We start from the raw sequence: 18448 nt of genomic DNA on the forward strand, positions 1-18448 counted from the left end.
AAAAATCTGCTCAGATATGATATTATTGGTACCCGCTGAATTTTAGCTTACCTTACATTTCACAATGATAACAGCAGTTCTTCCTCTTCGACAAATGAAAGCTAATTCTCAGTGGATTTCAGCATGCAGCATGATTTCTGAAAACATCTTCTTGAGAAGCTTTTCTGTGCTCCCAGTAAAAAAAAAAAAAAAAAGTTAAAAAACTTTCAATTAAACAAAAAAAAAAGCAATTAAACATTCAAACCGTGTCTTTTGAACTTGATGTCCTGTAAACGATTTATGTAACTGGAGGAGATATTGACACTTGGAAATTGCTTTCAACCTTGCTTGACGAGGTCCATTGCTGATAGTGTCTCTAAGGAGAGGGACTGCATAACTAACCATGTGTCTTATGCCCTCGTCATTCACTGCTGCAGCAACCTTGGATGTTATACATCATTTGGTGAAAAACATGGAGTGTCTTGAATGTTAATTTACGTTGCTGATACCTAACCTGGGACATCATTTTTTATAACATCTGTGAGACAGGGACGACTAAAAAAAAAATTAGCCGATTGTTGATTTATAACCAAATAAGTGAATTATTTAAGAGTGTTTAATATTTTCGCTTCTGATGATTTGTGTAGAAACTAAAGCTGATAGTTTTATTATCAGGAGACTCTGGAAAGAGATTGAGGATACAAAGTATCATCACCGTAGTGAACAATACATGGCTGACCAGAATTCTGTATATTCTACATAATTCAATCCTTCCTCTCCACTATAGGGCTTGCTTGTGCAGGACCCTCAGTGGGCAGCCCCCCGCCTTCTCCAGCTCCCCGACAACTACAACATCATCTTCCAGTACTATCACAGGAAGGCCTGCACTGCCTGCAAGAAGGTGCCAAAAGACCCCGCACTCTGCCTTGTGTGTGGCGCCTTCGTCTGTCTCAAAGGCGTGTGCTGCAAACAGCAGGGTATCTGTGAATGTGTTTTGGTAAGTCTCTCTGAGGGCTACAGCCGTTTGATGGTGTCAGAATCTCCTTTTTCAATATATTGTTGTGTCGTTTTTAGCACTCCCAACATTGTGGTGCAGCTACAGGCATCTTTCTCCTGATAAATGCCTCAGTCATCATCATCATCCGTGGACATCGTTTCTGCCTGTGGGGCTCTGTTTACCTTGATGCCCATGGAGAGGAGGACCGCGATTTACGGTATGACACATGAGACACACTCACACACACACACGACTGTGTGTAGGTGGCACAATATTATGAGTACTTTAAAAAACTCATGCTGTAGCCCAGCTCCATTATTTGCAAGAAACTGTAGAAGAAACAAGTGTAACTTGTATAATGATGCATTATGTTTTTCTAATATTTCAACATCACTCTAAGCAAATCTCTACAGAGAGCTTCTCCAGATGTTTTGTGTCATGCATCATTTGACAAAAGTAAACATCAGCAAATTAAGAACATAACATGAGTTATTACCGTAAATTACAATATTCATTGTGCAAACATTCTTTTGAACACGTATATTAATCTGAATCGTATGTATTAGGATCATGTTTGTAACTCCACACCTTTCTTTTCTCTTTTTTTTAAGTATTTGTCACTGTAGAGAAAATAAACACAGCTCTCACTCTTGTTTTCCCCTCTGGCTTCTCTCCAGCCGTGGCAAGCCTCTTTTCTTATGTGAAGAGAGATATCGAGTGTTGGAGCAGCAGTGGGTCTCGCACACCTTTGATCACATCAATAAGCGTTGGGGGCCTCACTATAACGGACTCTAAGATCTTCCAAAGTCCACTGAAAACAGCAACCAATGACTGAGAAGATTTTTTTTTTCTGCCTCGATCAAAAATATTTCGGAACTCTTAAGGTGAAAACTCAAACATCCAGTGAGGGCATCGCTGCCATAGGCCTTGGTTTATGTGAAGTTTGGTGTACAATCATGCCTAAAGATTAACACGTGTGTGTGTTTCAGTGATTTATTGTGTGGTTTTCAGCAGGGAAAAACAGAATTCGTTAAAACATCAAAGTAAAAGCACAACTTTGCCCAGAAACAGATTTTGGTTTGGAGCAGGCTTTTGAAGCCTGTCATATTTATTAGGTTTAAAAAAAAAAAAACGAAGTATAACAAGTGCTGAATTCCCCTGTGGAGTTTGATTACTTTTTGCACCATTTCTGATGATGTTAATGCATATCCCTCTTATTTATCAAAATGTGCTCTGCTGTGCTGGCATGAGTTTCAGGCTCCTGATGAGTGTAGCGATGTTATTGCAATATGCACTCATAGTCGGCTGACATGTGACGGGACAAGTCCACCTATCAACACACTAGAGTTTTCTTTGCAAACAAGCAAAGACTCTTTTTATGGGTCTAGTTGCAATCCATCCTCAGGAATTATTTTTTGTTTCCTTTTTTTTTTTTTTTTCGCTGTTTAAAAATATGTTTTAGATATTTAAATAAATGCTGCTGCTCATTGTTCAAGTAAATAATTTTAACTTTTGTGAAGATTTTTTTTTTTCTAAGGTCGTGCTTTGAGTTTACGATAGATGGCTGGGAATGTTGACTCAAACTACTTTGATGTTTAAGGAGGTATGCGGTCACCTCATTACGCTCACTGAAGCTCTCATAGTCCTGCTCTATCCGCGCCCTTTTTCTTTCTGGTTGGCTCTGAAGAAAAAAAAACTTAAATGCCAACTGCAAAATACAACTGGTCAATGAAATATCTAAGATTCATCACTCCTCAGTACCTGAAGTCAAGCATACAGATTTGAAGAGCATACATTTTAAAGGAAAGGAAATGTCATTGCACAGATATGGTGTCCTGCAAAGCTGAATGCCGTATGAGAGCAGAATATTTTATTGATTCCATTAGAAATTTTCCCCTCAGCATATGAAACTCCATGAATTACAAGTTGTTGTTTGTTTTGTTTTTGAGAAAATGCAGACTATTTTCATCTTTTGGGGCTGTCAAAAGAATTATCCCCTTTTATGCTTTCAATGGTCGAGTCCTAACTGCAGTATAGATCATTTCTTGTGATGACTATCCCTTACTCACGCATCATATAGTTGTGATTTATAGTTGCATTCCAATATCACAAGAATATCAGACTTGAGTATCCGTGATACACTGTGCATGAAATCCTTTAAGCTACCATTATTTAAGTGTCTTAGCTACTTAATTTTCTGATTATCATCTTTTTCTTTTTTTTTCTTGGAGAGGAATTTATCCAGTCGTGCCTGCAAGATTACATTTTCGAGTGTTTAACAGCACACTGCTGATTTCTCTGATGTCTGGTTTTGAAATGCTGAGCCACGCTGTGCTGCAGGAATCTTTAAGTTAACACCAACACTTGAAAACACTTCCTCTTTGAATTCATGCATGCTGCTTTTTTTCTGTTTACTGAGGTTCCTCTCTTTTATTTTGCAGTACCCACTATGTAAATGACCGCAACCAATTAGCCAACGATAAATGGGTGTAAATTGTAACTGAAAAGCTCTTGTGTGTTCTCCTGTATGACTGAAGAGAGAATACAGTACATTACTGTAGGTGCTGACTCAAACTTTGAGTTTGACCAGAAAGGATGACTTGGACATTTAATGCAAAATGTAACATATGTGAATAAAATATAAGCCCACTGATTTTAGTCTTTCTTTATTTTCTGTTTTCAGAACCTGTATTTAAGGTGTAATAACTTGTTTAACTAACTATGGAAGCCCTTAGCGTGACCATGATTTTTTTACTCAATTTTCCAGAGATAACGAGTCATTTCCGGTTGTTTTCTTGATATCATGACTCATTTATCCTATCTCAAAATAACAACATTAGTTTCCCGTTATAACAAGTTATAATCTGATTTATTGGCATCTCAATTTATTTAAGGTTTTCTCGTTGGATTCATTTACCTGCTCATCTGTAGTTAAAGCTGTCGTGATAATCTCATGATCATTTTCTGACAATGTATAAAACAAACAGACCCCGACCTGCCGTGTGGCTGGGGAGGTAAGCTAAGCCTTTTTCTGTTTATTCTTTTAGCAAGTCTTGAAATACGACAAAAAACAGGAATGTCGAGAAAGCATCAAGGACTCATTTGTCACGATGAAACGCAGTTATTTAAAATGTATGCTAACAGGACGGGCGAGCAGTGAAACTAATGGTTCCGTTCAAATGTTTGAAAAGTTTTTAAACGTTTTCTCTTTTAACAACCATAAAGGGTAGATAATACTTACAATATCACATTGGAGAGAGTGATATTGCTCTGAATATCTGAAAAAAATATTTAGCTTTTGCGTGCGTTTAGATATAGCATGCTGGTATTATAGATTTTATAGGCTTCACTAAAATGCTTTTACTAGTTTAAGAATTCATAAATTAAACAGATTATTGTTTTATTTGTTTTTGCAACGTTTTGACAGTGGTCAAGTAACACATTTTTCCTGCACTGTTGCTACTTTATGTCCACTTAAGCACATAATTGAAAACACCTGTGATGTTTTATTCTATAATAAAAACTTTGCATCTTGTCCAATCAGAACACCTGGCCTGAACCAGCTGTTGTAATTTACAACCCCGAATCCTAAATTGGGATGCTGTGTAAAATAATTAAAAACAGAATATGATGATTAAGGAAGCATTGAAATGTAAAATTTAAAATAGCACAAAGACAACATATCCAATTATTTTTTTTCATTATTATATGTCCATTTCGAATTTGATGCCTGTAACGTTTCAAAAAAAGTCAAGGTCATGTTTACCACTTTGGCTGCAAAAACACTTGGGAAGCTTTTTGGGAGCTAAGGAGGTCCACTGGGAATTATCTTCAATTTGTGTAAGAGGAAGTAGGCTACTGCTGTTATCATTGTGAAATGTTAGTTAACTAAAATTCAGTAGGTATCTGAAAAAAATCCTCGAAAGGGACTTTTGATTAAGTGTTGTAATCCAGGGGCGCTCGTGGAGCAGCGGTTAGTGCACCCCCCCATGATTTCCAACTCCATCCACTGTCCTATCTCTCTATTAAAAGCACAAAAAGCCCCAAAAATAAATCTAAAACAACAACAAAAAAGTGTTATAATCCAATTAAACATTTCTATCATTTTGAAAATGGATTGGTTAACCATTCTTGCTGGATTTCAGCTGTTCAATAATTCAGAGTCTCTTATTTCTTATTCTACCCTTTATAATGCTTCATACATTTTATGTAGGTGAAAAGTAAGGTCTGCATGTAGACAAGGTTATCACCCTGCACTCTGAAGCACATGTTCCTCCAAAACCTGTATACAGCATATGTGTCAGCACTAATGTGCAGGTTACCCATGATGCCATGTGCTCCAATGCACCCACATACCATCATGGATGCTTGCTTTTGAATTGTGCTCTGGTGATAACAAACTGGATGATCAGAACGGGGGGGGGGCATCATTATTTCCAAACAGAGTCAAATTGATCTTGTCAGAACTCAGGACAGTTTTCCACTTTGCTTTTAGATGAAACCGGACCAAGAGCAGACGACTGCTTCTCTGGACCTGGTTTATGTATGGTTTTCTTTCTGCATGGTTAAGTTCCAGCTATAGAATTTGTGAATGTTGCGATAAACTGTGTTCACAGACTTTTGGAAGTGTTCCTGAGCCCATGCAGTGATGTCAACTACATTATCTGTTTTTAATGCTGTGTCATCTGAGGTCCAGCAGATCATGGCCATCTGGCCTGGTCTCCCGCAAATGAGATTCCTTCAGATTCTTTGCAGCTTTTAATGATTTAAAGAAACTTTGGATGAAGAAATCATCAGATTATTTGCAATTAAATGTAAAAAAAAAAAAAAAACATTCTTAAAGTGTTGCACTGCACAATCTTTCACAGAGAGGTGAACCCCTTTACATCTTTACTTCAGGAAGACTCAGCCTCTCTGGTATGTTCTTTATTTTACCCAGTGAGTCAAGAAGCAACAAGTTAGTAACATAACAGAATTTACTGTGGGATGTTCAGTCTGGTGTATTTTAAAGCATTTCGCAGCTTTTCAGTCTTCTGTTGTCACTTTCCAAACTTTTATCAAACGTGTTGTCAGCATGAAATTCAAAATGGGAATATATTTGTTAAGGAAAAACATTTCAACATTTGATATCTTGTCTGTGTGTTATTTTCAATTAAATAGCCTTTAAGGTTTTCAATGTGTTGAAAATTATCACATTATATCTTCATTTACATTTCACACAACGTCCAAACTGTTTAGGATTTGGGGTTGTATTTCATATCTTAAATGAACATCAGGAAGTTTGTAAAGCAGACTTGATTACAGTTATTTTAAAGAAGCCTGATTGACATGAGTGCTGGATGGATGAACATAGTATCTGGTATTCAGCTCCATAAAGCTTAAATATAACTCTCTACAACATCTGTTCTCCCCTCGTGTACTGTAGTGAGATAATGTGGATGGTAGGGTGCAGTCATTTACCTCGTACTGTGTCCACCAGGGGTCTCAGTTCACTGGAGCTCATCAGATCATAACCTCCATAGAGGAATTCATGTGACCTGATGAACTGAAAATGTAAATCTAGTCTGAAGTAAAATAGAAATCTGTCTCAAATACAACCAAGCAGAAATATCAGTATGCACTTGTTCGATCAGAAATATCTTTGAATGCCAATTGTAGGTGGTTGTAGCTGAAAAGTAACAGAATAAGAGTTTTCTTTTTACATTTTTGTGGAAATGTTCTAAAAATACACACTATTACAGTGTAGTTTTGCGTGCATGGTTCCGGTTTACCCACCTCGCTCACTGCCCCTTTATGAGTCCAAGAGAAGTATTGCATTCCCCATGTGACCGAGCATTTTGAGGATAATTGGGTCGAAGTTTCACAAACAAGGGAGGCCCTCTTTTTAATGACCAATGGCTGAACAAAGCCTCTCTTTTTTACCAATTAGTCAAAGAGAAAAAAACTAGTCTAGTATGGACCAGTGGAGAAACTCTGTCCTGGTAACAGCACAGCGTTTGTGTTACAAATTTCACGCTGAGAGATGTTGGTGTTCCAGGCGGTGCTGCGGAGAGCATCACTGGACATTGACTCATTTACCTCCTGTCCAGGTAGGTTTCTCTATCTGCTGCTTCATAGAGTATAAATAGACCATTAAAGGAAACATGACGTGTTAGTGGTCAGCTGAGAACCTGCTCAGGTGTCCATACTGTTAATAATTAAAATGCTTCAGTGAGTCAACAGGCAAATCAGTTCGGATATGTTGCTATGGCGGGTAAGCCGCATGTAAAGAATGTAAAGAGCCAATACAGTATTACTTCTGTACAACTGACTGCAGTGTTAGCTGTTTTGTTTCTGATATATAGAGATGGATAGAAGACAGAACAGAAATCAGCTGATGTCTGATTACTTTTCCCTGTTTTGCAGATTTTAGAGATGGAAATACGGTGGCAACAAAGACGAGGTAGGATACATGTTTTCTATTCAGGTGAACTGTTCTGACCCTCCATTACTTATATTCTTCTTCCACTTTTACTTATATTGAACATAGTACAATACTAAACACACAGCTGGATTTATTTAAAGCTGTTTATTAGAAGCAATTCAACCTTTTAAAAACATCACTTAATAGTCATGAAGAAGTTAAATGAAAGTGGTGGAGGAAGAATAAAGGTAGTCTTAACAGTATCACAGTGTAGAAATACAAAGGAGTGAAAGTTCTGTTTTCAAAGTCTAAAAGTAAAAAAGAAAATCAGCATCAAAACTGCTTAAAGTACCAAAAGTGACAGTTCTCATTATATATCATGTGGCATTTCAGATCAAATAATTGTATATTTTCTGAATGTAAATATATATTGGCATAATGAATGTGTCATAAGTAAATCATTCTGTGTCTTGTAGCCTGTGTGTTTCCTCATGTTTGGAGTCTTATCTTACTACAGTCTCACAGGTTATTTAATGCAATAGATTTCATAAGAAGTTTAAATTAGCACAAAGTAGAGGTAGTAAACTGAAAGTAGCTGAAAATGTAAAGTAAAAACACCTGAAGTTTCTACCTATTGTAATGTCACTGCATTAGTTTGATGTTCTTTCTTACCTCACTCTCTATGTCCACATTATTTCTTCACATCAAACATTTCAGTTATTTGTCGTAAATCTGCTGAAGTTGACCGAGCTACCGTTGAAATTGTGTTGTTGTAACTAAAACTAAAACTGTTTGAATATTGTTAAAAATCTGGAATAATGTTAAAGTGTGTAAAAAAACAAGTATGTGCATTGAATGAAATCAATGATCACTTAGTAATAACATTAAAAATGACGCTTGTATGATTTGTATGATTTGTCTGTTTTTCTAGTGAGCAAAGTGATTTTGTGTTTTGCAAAGTGCAGTGGCAGAATTTTGTATTTAGAGGTTTGATTTTGCTGATTTATGTTCGCTCTTTGCATGAAAGGTTTTGCTCTTTGAAAGTTGGAGTTTGCACTTTCCATTTGAGCTGCTAAAACAGCTATGATGTTTCTGATTGGATGGCTGAGAGTAATGGCCGACTTGTGCTCTTTGAGTGATCGTTTTGATGATGGATGTTGGCTTCTTGTCTATGAGGTTGATGTTTTGTTTACCCAAATCATTTGGAGTTTAATAATCTGGCAGCTAAACTTCGGCGGGTTATTCTTGAGAAGAAATATTTGAGTGTCTGGTTATGCGAGGCTTTGGTCATTCAGGGTGAGAACAAGGGCACTGTGCTTTGGGTCTGCCTTGAGGCGAGTGGAGGTTTACTGCAAAGCCCCTTCATATCCCCTTAAAAGGGATTATAGTTCAGAGTTTTTTTTCTCTCTCCACAGACTTACCAAAGGGTTTACTGAGTGGAGTTCCCGTGAGGCATTTACCAGAGAGGGTGGGATTGTGCGAGTTTGATGGAAGCAGAAAATTAGATTACTCACTCTCACTTTGCTCTGTTTCTGGTGTCAAAGACGATCCGTGTGCTGCAGCTGTTCACATCGTCTAAAGCTGATACCACCTCCAACCATCACTGAAACCCTGAATTATGCAGATTCATTACATATTGCAGGGCATGTTTTTAAGTTTAGGAGTGATTTGCATTTACTATTATCACAAGGCAACATTTCACCATAGAATAATATCTGTGAGTAACACCTGACCTGCATTTAGTTCATCAGATTCAATGTTCCTTTATGCTGACACAGGATGGTAAACAAAGGGTAATCTGAGCCTCGCCATCTAGGACCAGTGGTATCCTGTTCTAAAACCACACTGCTGTGTAGCCTGTCCCTTTGAAAGTACACAATGTGTCTCTACTTGCTTTGCAACAATAAGGCAAATATATTTTGCAGCAGATCTATGATTAAAGAAAGATCAGCATTTGGTTTTCAAAATATTTTTTTTCACCTAGACAGTTAGTCTTTATATCGCTGGTTATATTTTAACAGTGGTTCCCAAACATGTTGGCTCAGAGACTACAGCAACAAGTGGAAGGAAAGGGACAAGAGTTGAATCAAACCAAATTTGTAGCACTGAAGAAAGAACAAAAAGTGCTCCGATGCTAACAATGCTAACACAGCTTGAGCTAGCAAATGAATTAGCAAACAGAAAGCAAGAAAATGCTGTGAACTCTTTGCTTTTGACCCCTTAAAACAATTTTAAGAACCCTCATAATCACCTCTCAACAGATTATAACCAGGTCAACCAAGGATTAATATTTTCAAAGGTCTAGAGAATGACAACATTAATCTACAACAAATGAAAACAAGGATTTGACAAATTAGAAAAAAAATACAACAAACCTTTTGAAACAGAAGAATTGTTTACGCTTTTATGAAACAACTTGCAACCCTTTTGTGATCCAATTAAGGGACCCTGAGCCACATGTTTTGTAACACTGCTTTTCATGCTCAATATAAAGAAACAGGAGAAAAAAACCGAAACATGCTCTATTTGCTCAACAACCACATTTTCAGGAAGGAATTCCATACACACCATGATGTCAGTTTGAACACTTTTAGTAAAATAAAACTTTAAAATGTTAATATTTTGTATGCTTTTTTTATGTAACATTACCCATGGGGGGTTACAGTGTGGAGGTGTGAAATAATTGTTTACTGGCCATCAAAGATATGCATGAAATAAAAGTTGTGGTGACCTCTGCTCTAAAAATGTCTGAAACTTTGAGCTCTTTTTGACCAAGTTCTGTTGCTATTTTCGCCTTTCTTAGCTGGAGGGACCATGTTTCACTCCATTGGTTCCTCTGGGCTTAAAGTCATGGCAACAGCAGCATCCAGTGTTGTGTTTCTTTCAGGTCGAATATGATCTTTTCTTTTTGTCACTCTCTTGACACGCAGGCTCGGTTTTGTTGATAGTCATATACTTTAAAGGAAGCCAGCTCAAGGCTCGATTATAAAGCCCTTCAGTGAGTCTACCTGTGGATTTGATTTATGGACAGTTTTAGCTGTGTGGAATCCTTTTACCTGATCACACTCACTAAAGCTTTCACTATAGACAGTCACCACACACATGCTTTTTACATTATTGTGCCTGGCATATAAAAAAACCTGTATGATGCTGTCAGAATACGTACAAACAAGCATGATGTCAAGAGGGGAGACAGCCTGCAGCCATGTGACTTAGCAACTATGGTGAACTTCCTGGTTACCTGTGTGCAACCTGAGACGCTTCATATCAGCCTCCATTATGAGTGGATACATCTGCTGCCTGAATATTTACCACGGCTGCAGATCAAGTTGCAGATTACTGGTGAATTATTAATCCCCCGTAGATTAGCATGAATTAGTGTGGAGCATTTCCCTGTGAGGGGAGAGAGGAACACTTTCACAGAAACAGGTACGGGTGCCTTTTGGCTTTTTGATCGAAGCTTTTTGGATTCTGAAAACTATTTTTAAATTAATCATAGATGTAAAACAAAGTGAATGATCCAATTTGTTCAATGTGTGTGATAGTTTGTATGATCTAATGTTCAGACAGGAGGTCTGCTTATTTGTACTGTGTAACCCAAAGCTGTGAAAAAAAAAACTGATGCTCTATTTGACTACAGCCTTTGAAAACTCTTGCAGACAAACAAGTCTTGGTGCATTGTTGGTCATTGGTCATTGATTTATTTTTCTATGCAGGTTACAGTAATTTACTGTAAAATAACATTCTCACACACAACCTGCTGCTGCACATGGTGTGGTGTTTTAACTTATAGTAGAGACGCTGGACAAAGTGTGGATATAAGGTGATATAATATGTCTGTTAGAAAAAGAATGGTAGAGGTATTTACAGGTAAACGGTAATGTTGTCATAGCCCGGTATAGAGCAGGTTAGACGTAAGAAAACGACGACAGTACTTAATAAACGAGACAGTAACAGGTTTGTTGATTTACAGGGAAGGTGTGATGCATTATCTGCAGGCAGTTTAAGATGTTGTATTAGCTTTACAGCAATTATTGGCAGATTGTTTCATAAAAAAGGAACCATGCTTGTAGGTAGGTAGTTCAGTTGTTACTTTGTGTATTTAAGGGTTGTTACAATAAAAAAACGTCTTACATGTACTAAAGATAGCTGATGCTCCCTGAAGGACACATTGAAGGATATCAGTCTGATCTCAGTGCTTCATATTAGAACAACTCCACACAGGAGCTTTACGCCTATCTTAACAGCCTTTCCCATTTCTCAACCAGCATGCACAACAATTCATAAATCTGTCCTCTCGAGCATCAGAGGGTTAAACATCATTCATGTTTGTTTGCATCACTTGTTCCCTGATCTTTACCTCGATAACGTCCCTCCCTCAGGGTCACAGCACGTTTATGACGGGTGGAGCAGTCCCACTCAAACATTCCTCTCCACCATTGTTTATCTGGAGTATCTGTCATATTTGGAAAAAATAGGATGCATGCATGGCGACATCAGTTCCTTATCTGACATGCTATTCTGTCTCAGCTGCTTTGACGTGTAATGTTTTGCATCATTGGTCTTACATGTTGTCTTGGGTCACAAACATCATTTGTCGGCTAAAGGATGATTTATGACGTTTTTTTGCACTGCTGTTGATCGTAAGCCTCCTGTAATTATCTTATACCCTGAATACAAATCACTTTATAACACTCTCCACATAACAATCAGTTTGTTTGATGGTGTCATGCGGGTTCACGGCTCATGCAGGACGGCTCTTGTCGAGTTAATCTCTGGTCCAATCCAATTGATCTTGAGGAGATTGTACTTCTTAGCGGCCAGTGACAAGGTCCCTGTGGAGAGGGCTAATTCAGTGTCTGTGTGAAACACCACTTGTTGTCCATCCTCTTGAGGAAGCCATTTCCATTGCTACTGGAGCTACTATATTATGGTCACAAGAGACTCTTTAGCTGTATTTTTTTCTCAGCCCTGATGAGTCAGAAGAAAATAACACTTGCCATGTAAGTAGAGTGCTTTCATCTCCACCTCCAGCTGTCTGCTCTCTTGTTGTTGTTTTTTTTGCTTTGATTTCTCCAGCGTTAAACCTGTTAAGTGGCTCCCTTGGCACGTATAGTCTTTCACTGAGCTCAATGAGAAGGCCTTTGGGAATGAATGTACAGTTGTGTGCCATCCAGGCACAGCTCTACAGAGTTAATACTTTTTCATTTTTAATTAATTGCTCTCCTGTTATTTTAACTTTATGTTTCCTATTTAAAAGTCTGTAATCTGTTGCTAGGCCCAACTTTAAAACTATTCTTAAGAAAACTGTACTTTTATAGTACAGTGAGAATATAGAAGAATAGAATAGAATAGAACTTTATTTGTCCACAAAGTGGAAAATTGTCTTTGGCTTCACAAGAACAAGACAGAAATAACATTATGACAAACAAGACAACATTCAAGCACAGCAGGAAACCAGGAGAGCGCCTGTAGTCCTCGACAACATCACAGTCAGCATGGTTCGTGAAGACATTTCATAAAGCTATAGGTTTAAAAACAGTAATTTCATAAAACAATGTGCAGTTAGAGTTGAGGGGGTCGTTTTTTCCTTTATGAATTTAATAATTTTATTGCATTTGGTACAAGTTTTTATATTGGACTTATAAGATTCACATAACACCCTTAGTTTTTGTTTGGGAAATTATCCAATGTCTTGTAAAGGTTTCTGTTCCAAGGATTTTGCATTTGTGATTGTTGTTTTCCTTCTAGGAGGTCACTGTATGGACTGTATCCCTACAAGGCGAGCATGATCGGCATGGAGAACTTAGACGACCCATCAGGGAACTGGGATATAGTGGAGACCATCGGTAAAGGAACGTATGGCAAAGTGTACAGAGTGAACAACAAGAAGGATGGAAGTCAGGCTGCAGTCAAAGTGCTCGACCCTATCAATGTAAGTCGGATATACATGTCAAAAGTGATGCCCAAAAGCATGCTACCTTTAGTTCTCTGTGATTCATACTTACCTTAAGTGTCTATATACGTTAAGGGTGAGATTTCATATGCAGAAATATACTGTTGCTGTGATCAATCTGAATGTCTGATGTGCAAAGAAGATGTACTTATGTTAACTATTATTAAAAAAACAGCTGCTTTATGGATAATGAAGGAGCATTAAGGGCTTCATTGTAAAATGTATGGATTGTGAGTAGTACTCTGCAATCCACCAGGGCTTCAAGAAAATCCTTCATTGCTCATTTAAAGGAGCAATATGTGAGATGTCTACTGAATCCAATCAGAAAATGACCTTACTATATCATCAGACTTTGAGGAAACATGTTTAAGTGTTGACTTCTCTGACAACAATGCAGCAGCCAGTATGTCCTCCTTCCACTTTTTGATTCAGGTCCTGAATAGTTTGTTTTTTGACCAGAGAAGGTAGGCGGGTTTAAGGCACCCCCACATGGCCGTTTTGGATGCCCCTCCGTTTGTTTGGCAAATGGCAAACCAGTAGGTGATGCTGCGATGGAAGCAGGCAAGCAAACAGGTTCAGATATAACTAATTCTGCCTGACCAGAAAAGTGGTAAAACTCATAAATATTGGAGATACTTTAGAAAAATGGAGAGAGGTAATAATGCAGAAAGGTTTTAAACTGATTCAGAGCTGGCTAAACACTGAAGCTTAAAAGTGTCTGGGACATGGCAACCGACGGGCGCATCCAATCTTTGGAGAAATGGGTGGGGGGAGACGGCTCTCCCCCCACCCATCCATTTCAAATGTTAGTTGTCAGAATTACATATTACTCCTTTAATGCTGTTAGCACTTTAAGTTTAAACTACGACAACTTTCAGCCCATCAATAAGGGCTGCTAAAATGAAAATATTTCAGATTTTATGTTGTTTTGATTAATTTAGGCTAAAATTAGAAAGATTGGGGGAGCGTCGGTAGTAGTTATTTTGCCCACCCCATGTACAGAGGCTTAAATCCTCAAGAGTGGGCAGCGCAGGTTCGAATTCGACCTGTCATTCCTCATTCTCTCTCTCCCCCCACTTTCTGACTCTATCCACTGTCCTATCTCTAAAATAAAGACATAAAAAGCCAAAAATAAATATTTTTAAAATATTTGAAAGATCATCCAACAATCTGATCAGACATCGCTCTGTGTGCCTCCAAGCAAAGCAAGTTTCAGTTGCTAGTGATGGTGCTGACATACCCCACTTCCTTTTACTTTGACACTTTTCATTTTAGTACTATGAACAAAGAAATCAAAGACCCCTTGTCCTTTTCTTCATAACAATGTGCCTTGCCTCAGCATACAAGACATACAAACAGAGTAAGTTGTGTGCTCTCTTTCCTCCTCTCCATCTCAATGCAGTTGTAGTTGCTCCAGTGACATAGATATCAATGTTTCCCCTTTTCATTTATATCCTGTCATGTGAAGTCGAACAAACCCCTTACCAGAAAATGTAGTTCCTGCATCGGCCGTTCCTTCTCAGTGTATCCATTCATTTGACTGCATTGGCATCGTATTGTGCTAGTGGGACTTGGTCTGAATCTGCCTGTGATTGTGTCAATGGAACAATCCCCATCCTGGCACTGCTATCCACCATGAGGCTCCCCTGATGGCCGTGAAGATGAAGCTGCCTCCTCTCTCATCCCTCTCCCTGATTACAGTGCTGACACTATCACTCAGACATCCAGGAAGAGAAATTTTGCCTCTCTGACTGCAGATCTTCCCTTCTTCTGAGATTTACTTTGATAGAAAAGCACTTCCAGAAATAGTTTAGTACCCTGGCCGTCCCTTCTTTTGTTACAAGGTTTATATCCCGTCTAAAGGAGTCTGATTGTATTACTTAAATCTGTGGCTTTAAATAAAACAACCTGATAGATTTAGGAATTAGTATGACTTTTATTATATTGTCTTTTGTTTTTCATTTGCATTGCCACTTGTCTGTTTGTTCTTTTTACTCTCTTTGTTTGGCTCTGTTGTGTTTTGGAAGGATGTGGATGAGGAGATTGAGGCAGAGTACAACATCCTGAGGTCGCTGTCAAACCACCCAAATGTGGTCAAGTTTTACGGCATGTTTTACAAGTCAGACAACTTATCAGGGGGACAACTATGGCTGGTGCTTGAGGTGAGCTCTTAAGTCAGTGTTTTATTCTGCACACATATCCTGGAATACAATTTACCCAGATGTATCAGCATCATTGCTAAAGCAGTGGTTCTCAACTGGTGGGTTGGGACCCAAAAGTGGGTCTCAGAGCTGTTTTTAGTGGATCGTGAATGTTATCCTGGAAAAAAATTGTTTTAAAGTTTACAAAACCAAATTGTGTTTTGTTCCATCTCTTTATTCTCTCACATGTTTTGAAATAAATCTCATTGGTTGAAAAATATCAGATATTTGGATTGCAATTTCTTGTTAAGGAGTTTGTGGTGGGTCCTTAGGCTAGACCAGTTGAGAACCACTGCTTTTAAGTATATATGTCACAAGGGGTTATAGCACTTTATGTTAACAATGTGGCAATGTGAATAGTTCTGAAATACCACTCTCATATCTTTAGATTATGAAACTAAAGCTGTAGCAGCAAGTCACTTTAGCTTAGCATAAAGAATAGAAACCATTCAAATAGCTATCCTGGTTCTGATGACCTCTATAACCAAATTATTAACAGTTCATAGTTCAGGCCTGACACAAACTGGGAATAAAAAAACAAGATATACCTTTGTATAGAGCCTGGTTAGCTGTTACCTCCTTTTTCCAGTCGTTGTTCTTGGCTAATTGGCCAACTTCTAGCTATGAACTTACAGGGAGGAGATTTACATCGATCTCCTTCTCTAGCTAACTTTTGGCAGGAAAAATAAAAAGCATATTTTCTCACAATGTTTCTCAAAATTAAAAGATTGTTTTGCTTGTTCAAGAGCTGACAGAACATACTCTGTTTATCAACAAATCAAACAGGGTGTTTTTGTGCCCATTCATTCAAATTATCAAATCTTCCTTAAAAAGGGCCATCTACTCAGATCGTTGTATCCATGTATAGCCATGGAAATGCAAACAGAAGTGTGTAGTCTTCTGAAAGCACTTTTACACTGCAGGACACACCTACCCATTCACACAACATTCACACACTGATGGCAGAGGTAAAGTGTCCAACGTTTTTAAATGAACTATTCTCATTTATACACATTCATATTCCATTAAAGTCCCAAGGACACATTGGACATGTGGCTGCAGGAGCTGGGATTGAACCCCTAAACTCCCGGTTTAGAGACGACTAACTCTACCACTGATTCACAGCCGCCCTGTTTGATTAGTCAGAGTTGTTTAAAAAAAAAAAAAAAGCCTTCAACTATTGATTGTCAGTGTCATCCAAATTCTGCAGTTTTTGTGTCAATGAAGCCAAAAAATATCAAAGCTCTTTAGACTTGGTTGCTTTAGTGAGACTCTCTTATGTAGTCTCAAGGGTTTTAAGGAACCCACCTATGTAAATGTTGATGCTACAGTACTGTGCTGCCAGTGCCATGTGATGCTGCATGCTTCTTCTTTCTTGTGTGTGTGTGGGCTAGCTCTCCAAATGAATCATAATCTAGAGTGGTGAGTGATGGACGAGTCACTCCGGTTTTTCTCTCTCTCTCTCCCACCCAGCTGTGCAACGGCGGCTCTGTCACAGAACTCATCAAAGGCCTGCTCATCCGAGCCCAGCGTCTGCAGGAGCCCGTTATCGCATACATCTTATACAGTGCCCTGTTGGTAAGACGGCCCCGCTGCAAAGCCGCTAATGTTAGGAGGAGGTGGTGATGCAAACATGCAGAGAGCGTGCTGAGGATTTATTTTCAGCAGGGGGAGTAATGAATGTCTCTCCATCTTAACAGCTGTGGGAGTTTTTTTATGTAGAGTGTACTGCTCAACTTGTGTTGCCGCCTATTCTAATTTATACTAATGACAAATGAGACATAAGAGGACTGTGATTCACTCTGAGTACCTTGTGTTGTTTTTGTCCTCTAACTTAAAAGGGTCTTCAGCATTTGCACAACAACCGGATTATCCACCGTGACGTCAAAGGCAACAACATCCTCCTGACAACTGAGGGAGGAGTCAAACTGGTCGACTTTGGTAATGATTTTTGAAAGAGGCAATTAAATGAAATTCATGGACTTAATAGAAAAGGACAAATGCATTAAGGTTGTAGAACCGTCCCTTAGCTTTATCTCTTTTCTGAAATTGTTAGATAAACAGGTGATTTTTGGTTGATCTTTGGTCATTCCTGCAAAACGGTTTGTGAAGGTGAACACAAGCACAAGATAAACCTTTTTTTTTCCTGCTCCACACTTTAGTCCCACGCTCACCACAACATCTTTTTTACTTCTTGGACCGTCGCCTTAACCTCAGGCCATTATTGCTCATTTAAATTGCATTATTTGATCCTTTGCATATTAAAAGAAAGCTGTTATGGCAAATGACTTGGAGTCACCCCTAGGCATGTTTATGTCCTCTGTGTCATGGAGATGAAGTGGACTCATGCTGATAGAAATCTGTCCTACGTAATTTGAAATGATTATAGCTCATTATTATTACCGCTTGGCAGGTTTCCACACTAAATTATATGCTAGGTTTTTATTGATAGTCTCTACCATACGGATGTTATGTGCCCATTCTTTTCATATTCAAGCTGATAAACAAGATCATATTAATTATTATTATTATTATTATTATTATTATAAAAATAAATAAATAAATAATAATAATAATAAAAAAAGGTTACTGAATGCTATTTTCATTTTTTATAGGTGTTTCAGCTCAACTTACCAGTGCACGATTACGAAGGAACACATCAGTCGGGACACCATTTTGGATGGCTCCTGAGGTCAGAGGAAATGCTTACACACACATATTCATCTGTTATTGTGCTGCAGTAAAGTAGCACTCATCTTTTCGTTCTTAATGTGACAGTTTATTCAAGCAAAGTGTGTTATATATGCCACAAAGAGAGCAGGAGACAGGCTCAGTTATTTCTGTGCGACTCCCCCTTTTGTCATTGTATATTCCCCTCCACGGGTGCAGCTCTGGAGGTCGCCTCAAGGTTA

General features: G+C 38.3%; 2 protein-coding genes across 12 annotated transcripts in view; both read left to right on the top strand.

The window, feature by feature from the left end:
- ubr3 (ubiquitin protein ligase E3 component n-recognin 3) overlaps positions 1 to 3629 on the top strand; it is a 39963-nt gene extending 36334 nt beyond the window's left edge. For both annotated transcript variants that reach the window (XM_065962139.1, XM_020651463.3), the window contains 3 exons: positions 767 to 976; positions 1054 to 1193; positions 1654 to 3629. In XM_065962139.1, coding sequence (XP_065818211.1) covers positions 767 to 976; positions 1054 to 1193; positions 1654 to 1771 — 468 coding nt within the window. In that variant the 3' untranslated portion in view covers positions 1772 to 3629. The remainder of the gene's footprint in view (positions 1 to 766; positions 977 to 1053; positions 1194 to 1653) is intronic.
- Positions 3630 to 6949: 3320 nt separating this feature from the next.
- myo3b (myosin IIIB) overlaps positions 6950 to 18448 on the top strand; it is a 68969-nt gene continuing 57470 nt past the window's right edge. For 3 of the 10 annotated variants that reach the window (XM_065962449.1, XM_065962452.1, XM_065962456.1), the window contains exons 1-8: positions 6950 to 7065; positions 7382 to 7418; positions 13131 to 13314; positions 14675 to 14695; positions 15363 to 15497; positions 17010 to 17114; positions 17378 to 17477; positions 18152 to 18228. In XM_065962449.1, coding sequence (XP_065818521.1) covers positions 6999 to 7065; positions 7382 to 7418; positions 13131 to 13314; positions 14675 to 14695; positions 15363 to 15497; positions 17010 to 17114; positions 17378 to 17477; positions 18152 to 18228 — 726 coding nt within the window. In that variant the 5' untranslated portion in view covers positions 6950 to 6998. Of the gene's footprint in view, positions 7066 to 7381; positions 7419 to 10658; positions 10809 to 12226; positions 12383 to 13130; positions 13315 to 14674; positions 14696 to 15362; positions 15498 to 17009; positions 17115 to 17377; positions 17478 to 18151; positions 18229 to 18448 lie in introns of those variants that run through there. The other 7 variants (XM_065962451.1, XM_065962454.1, XM_065962450.1 and 4 more) reach the window with 6 other exon arrangements.

Source organism: Labrus bergylta, chromosome 13 (assembly GCF_963930695.1).
Source record: "Labrus bergylta chromosome 13, fLabBer1.1, whole genome shotgun sequence".
NCBI classification, from domain to species: Eukaryota; Metazoa; Chordata; class Actinopteri; order Labriformes; family Labridae; genus Labrus; species Labrus bergylta.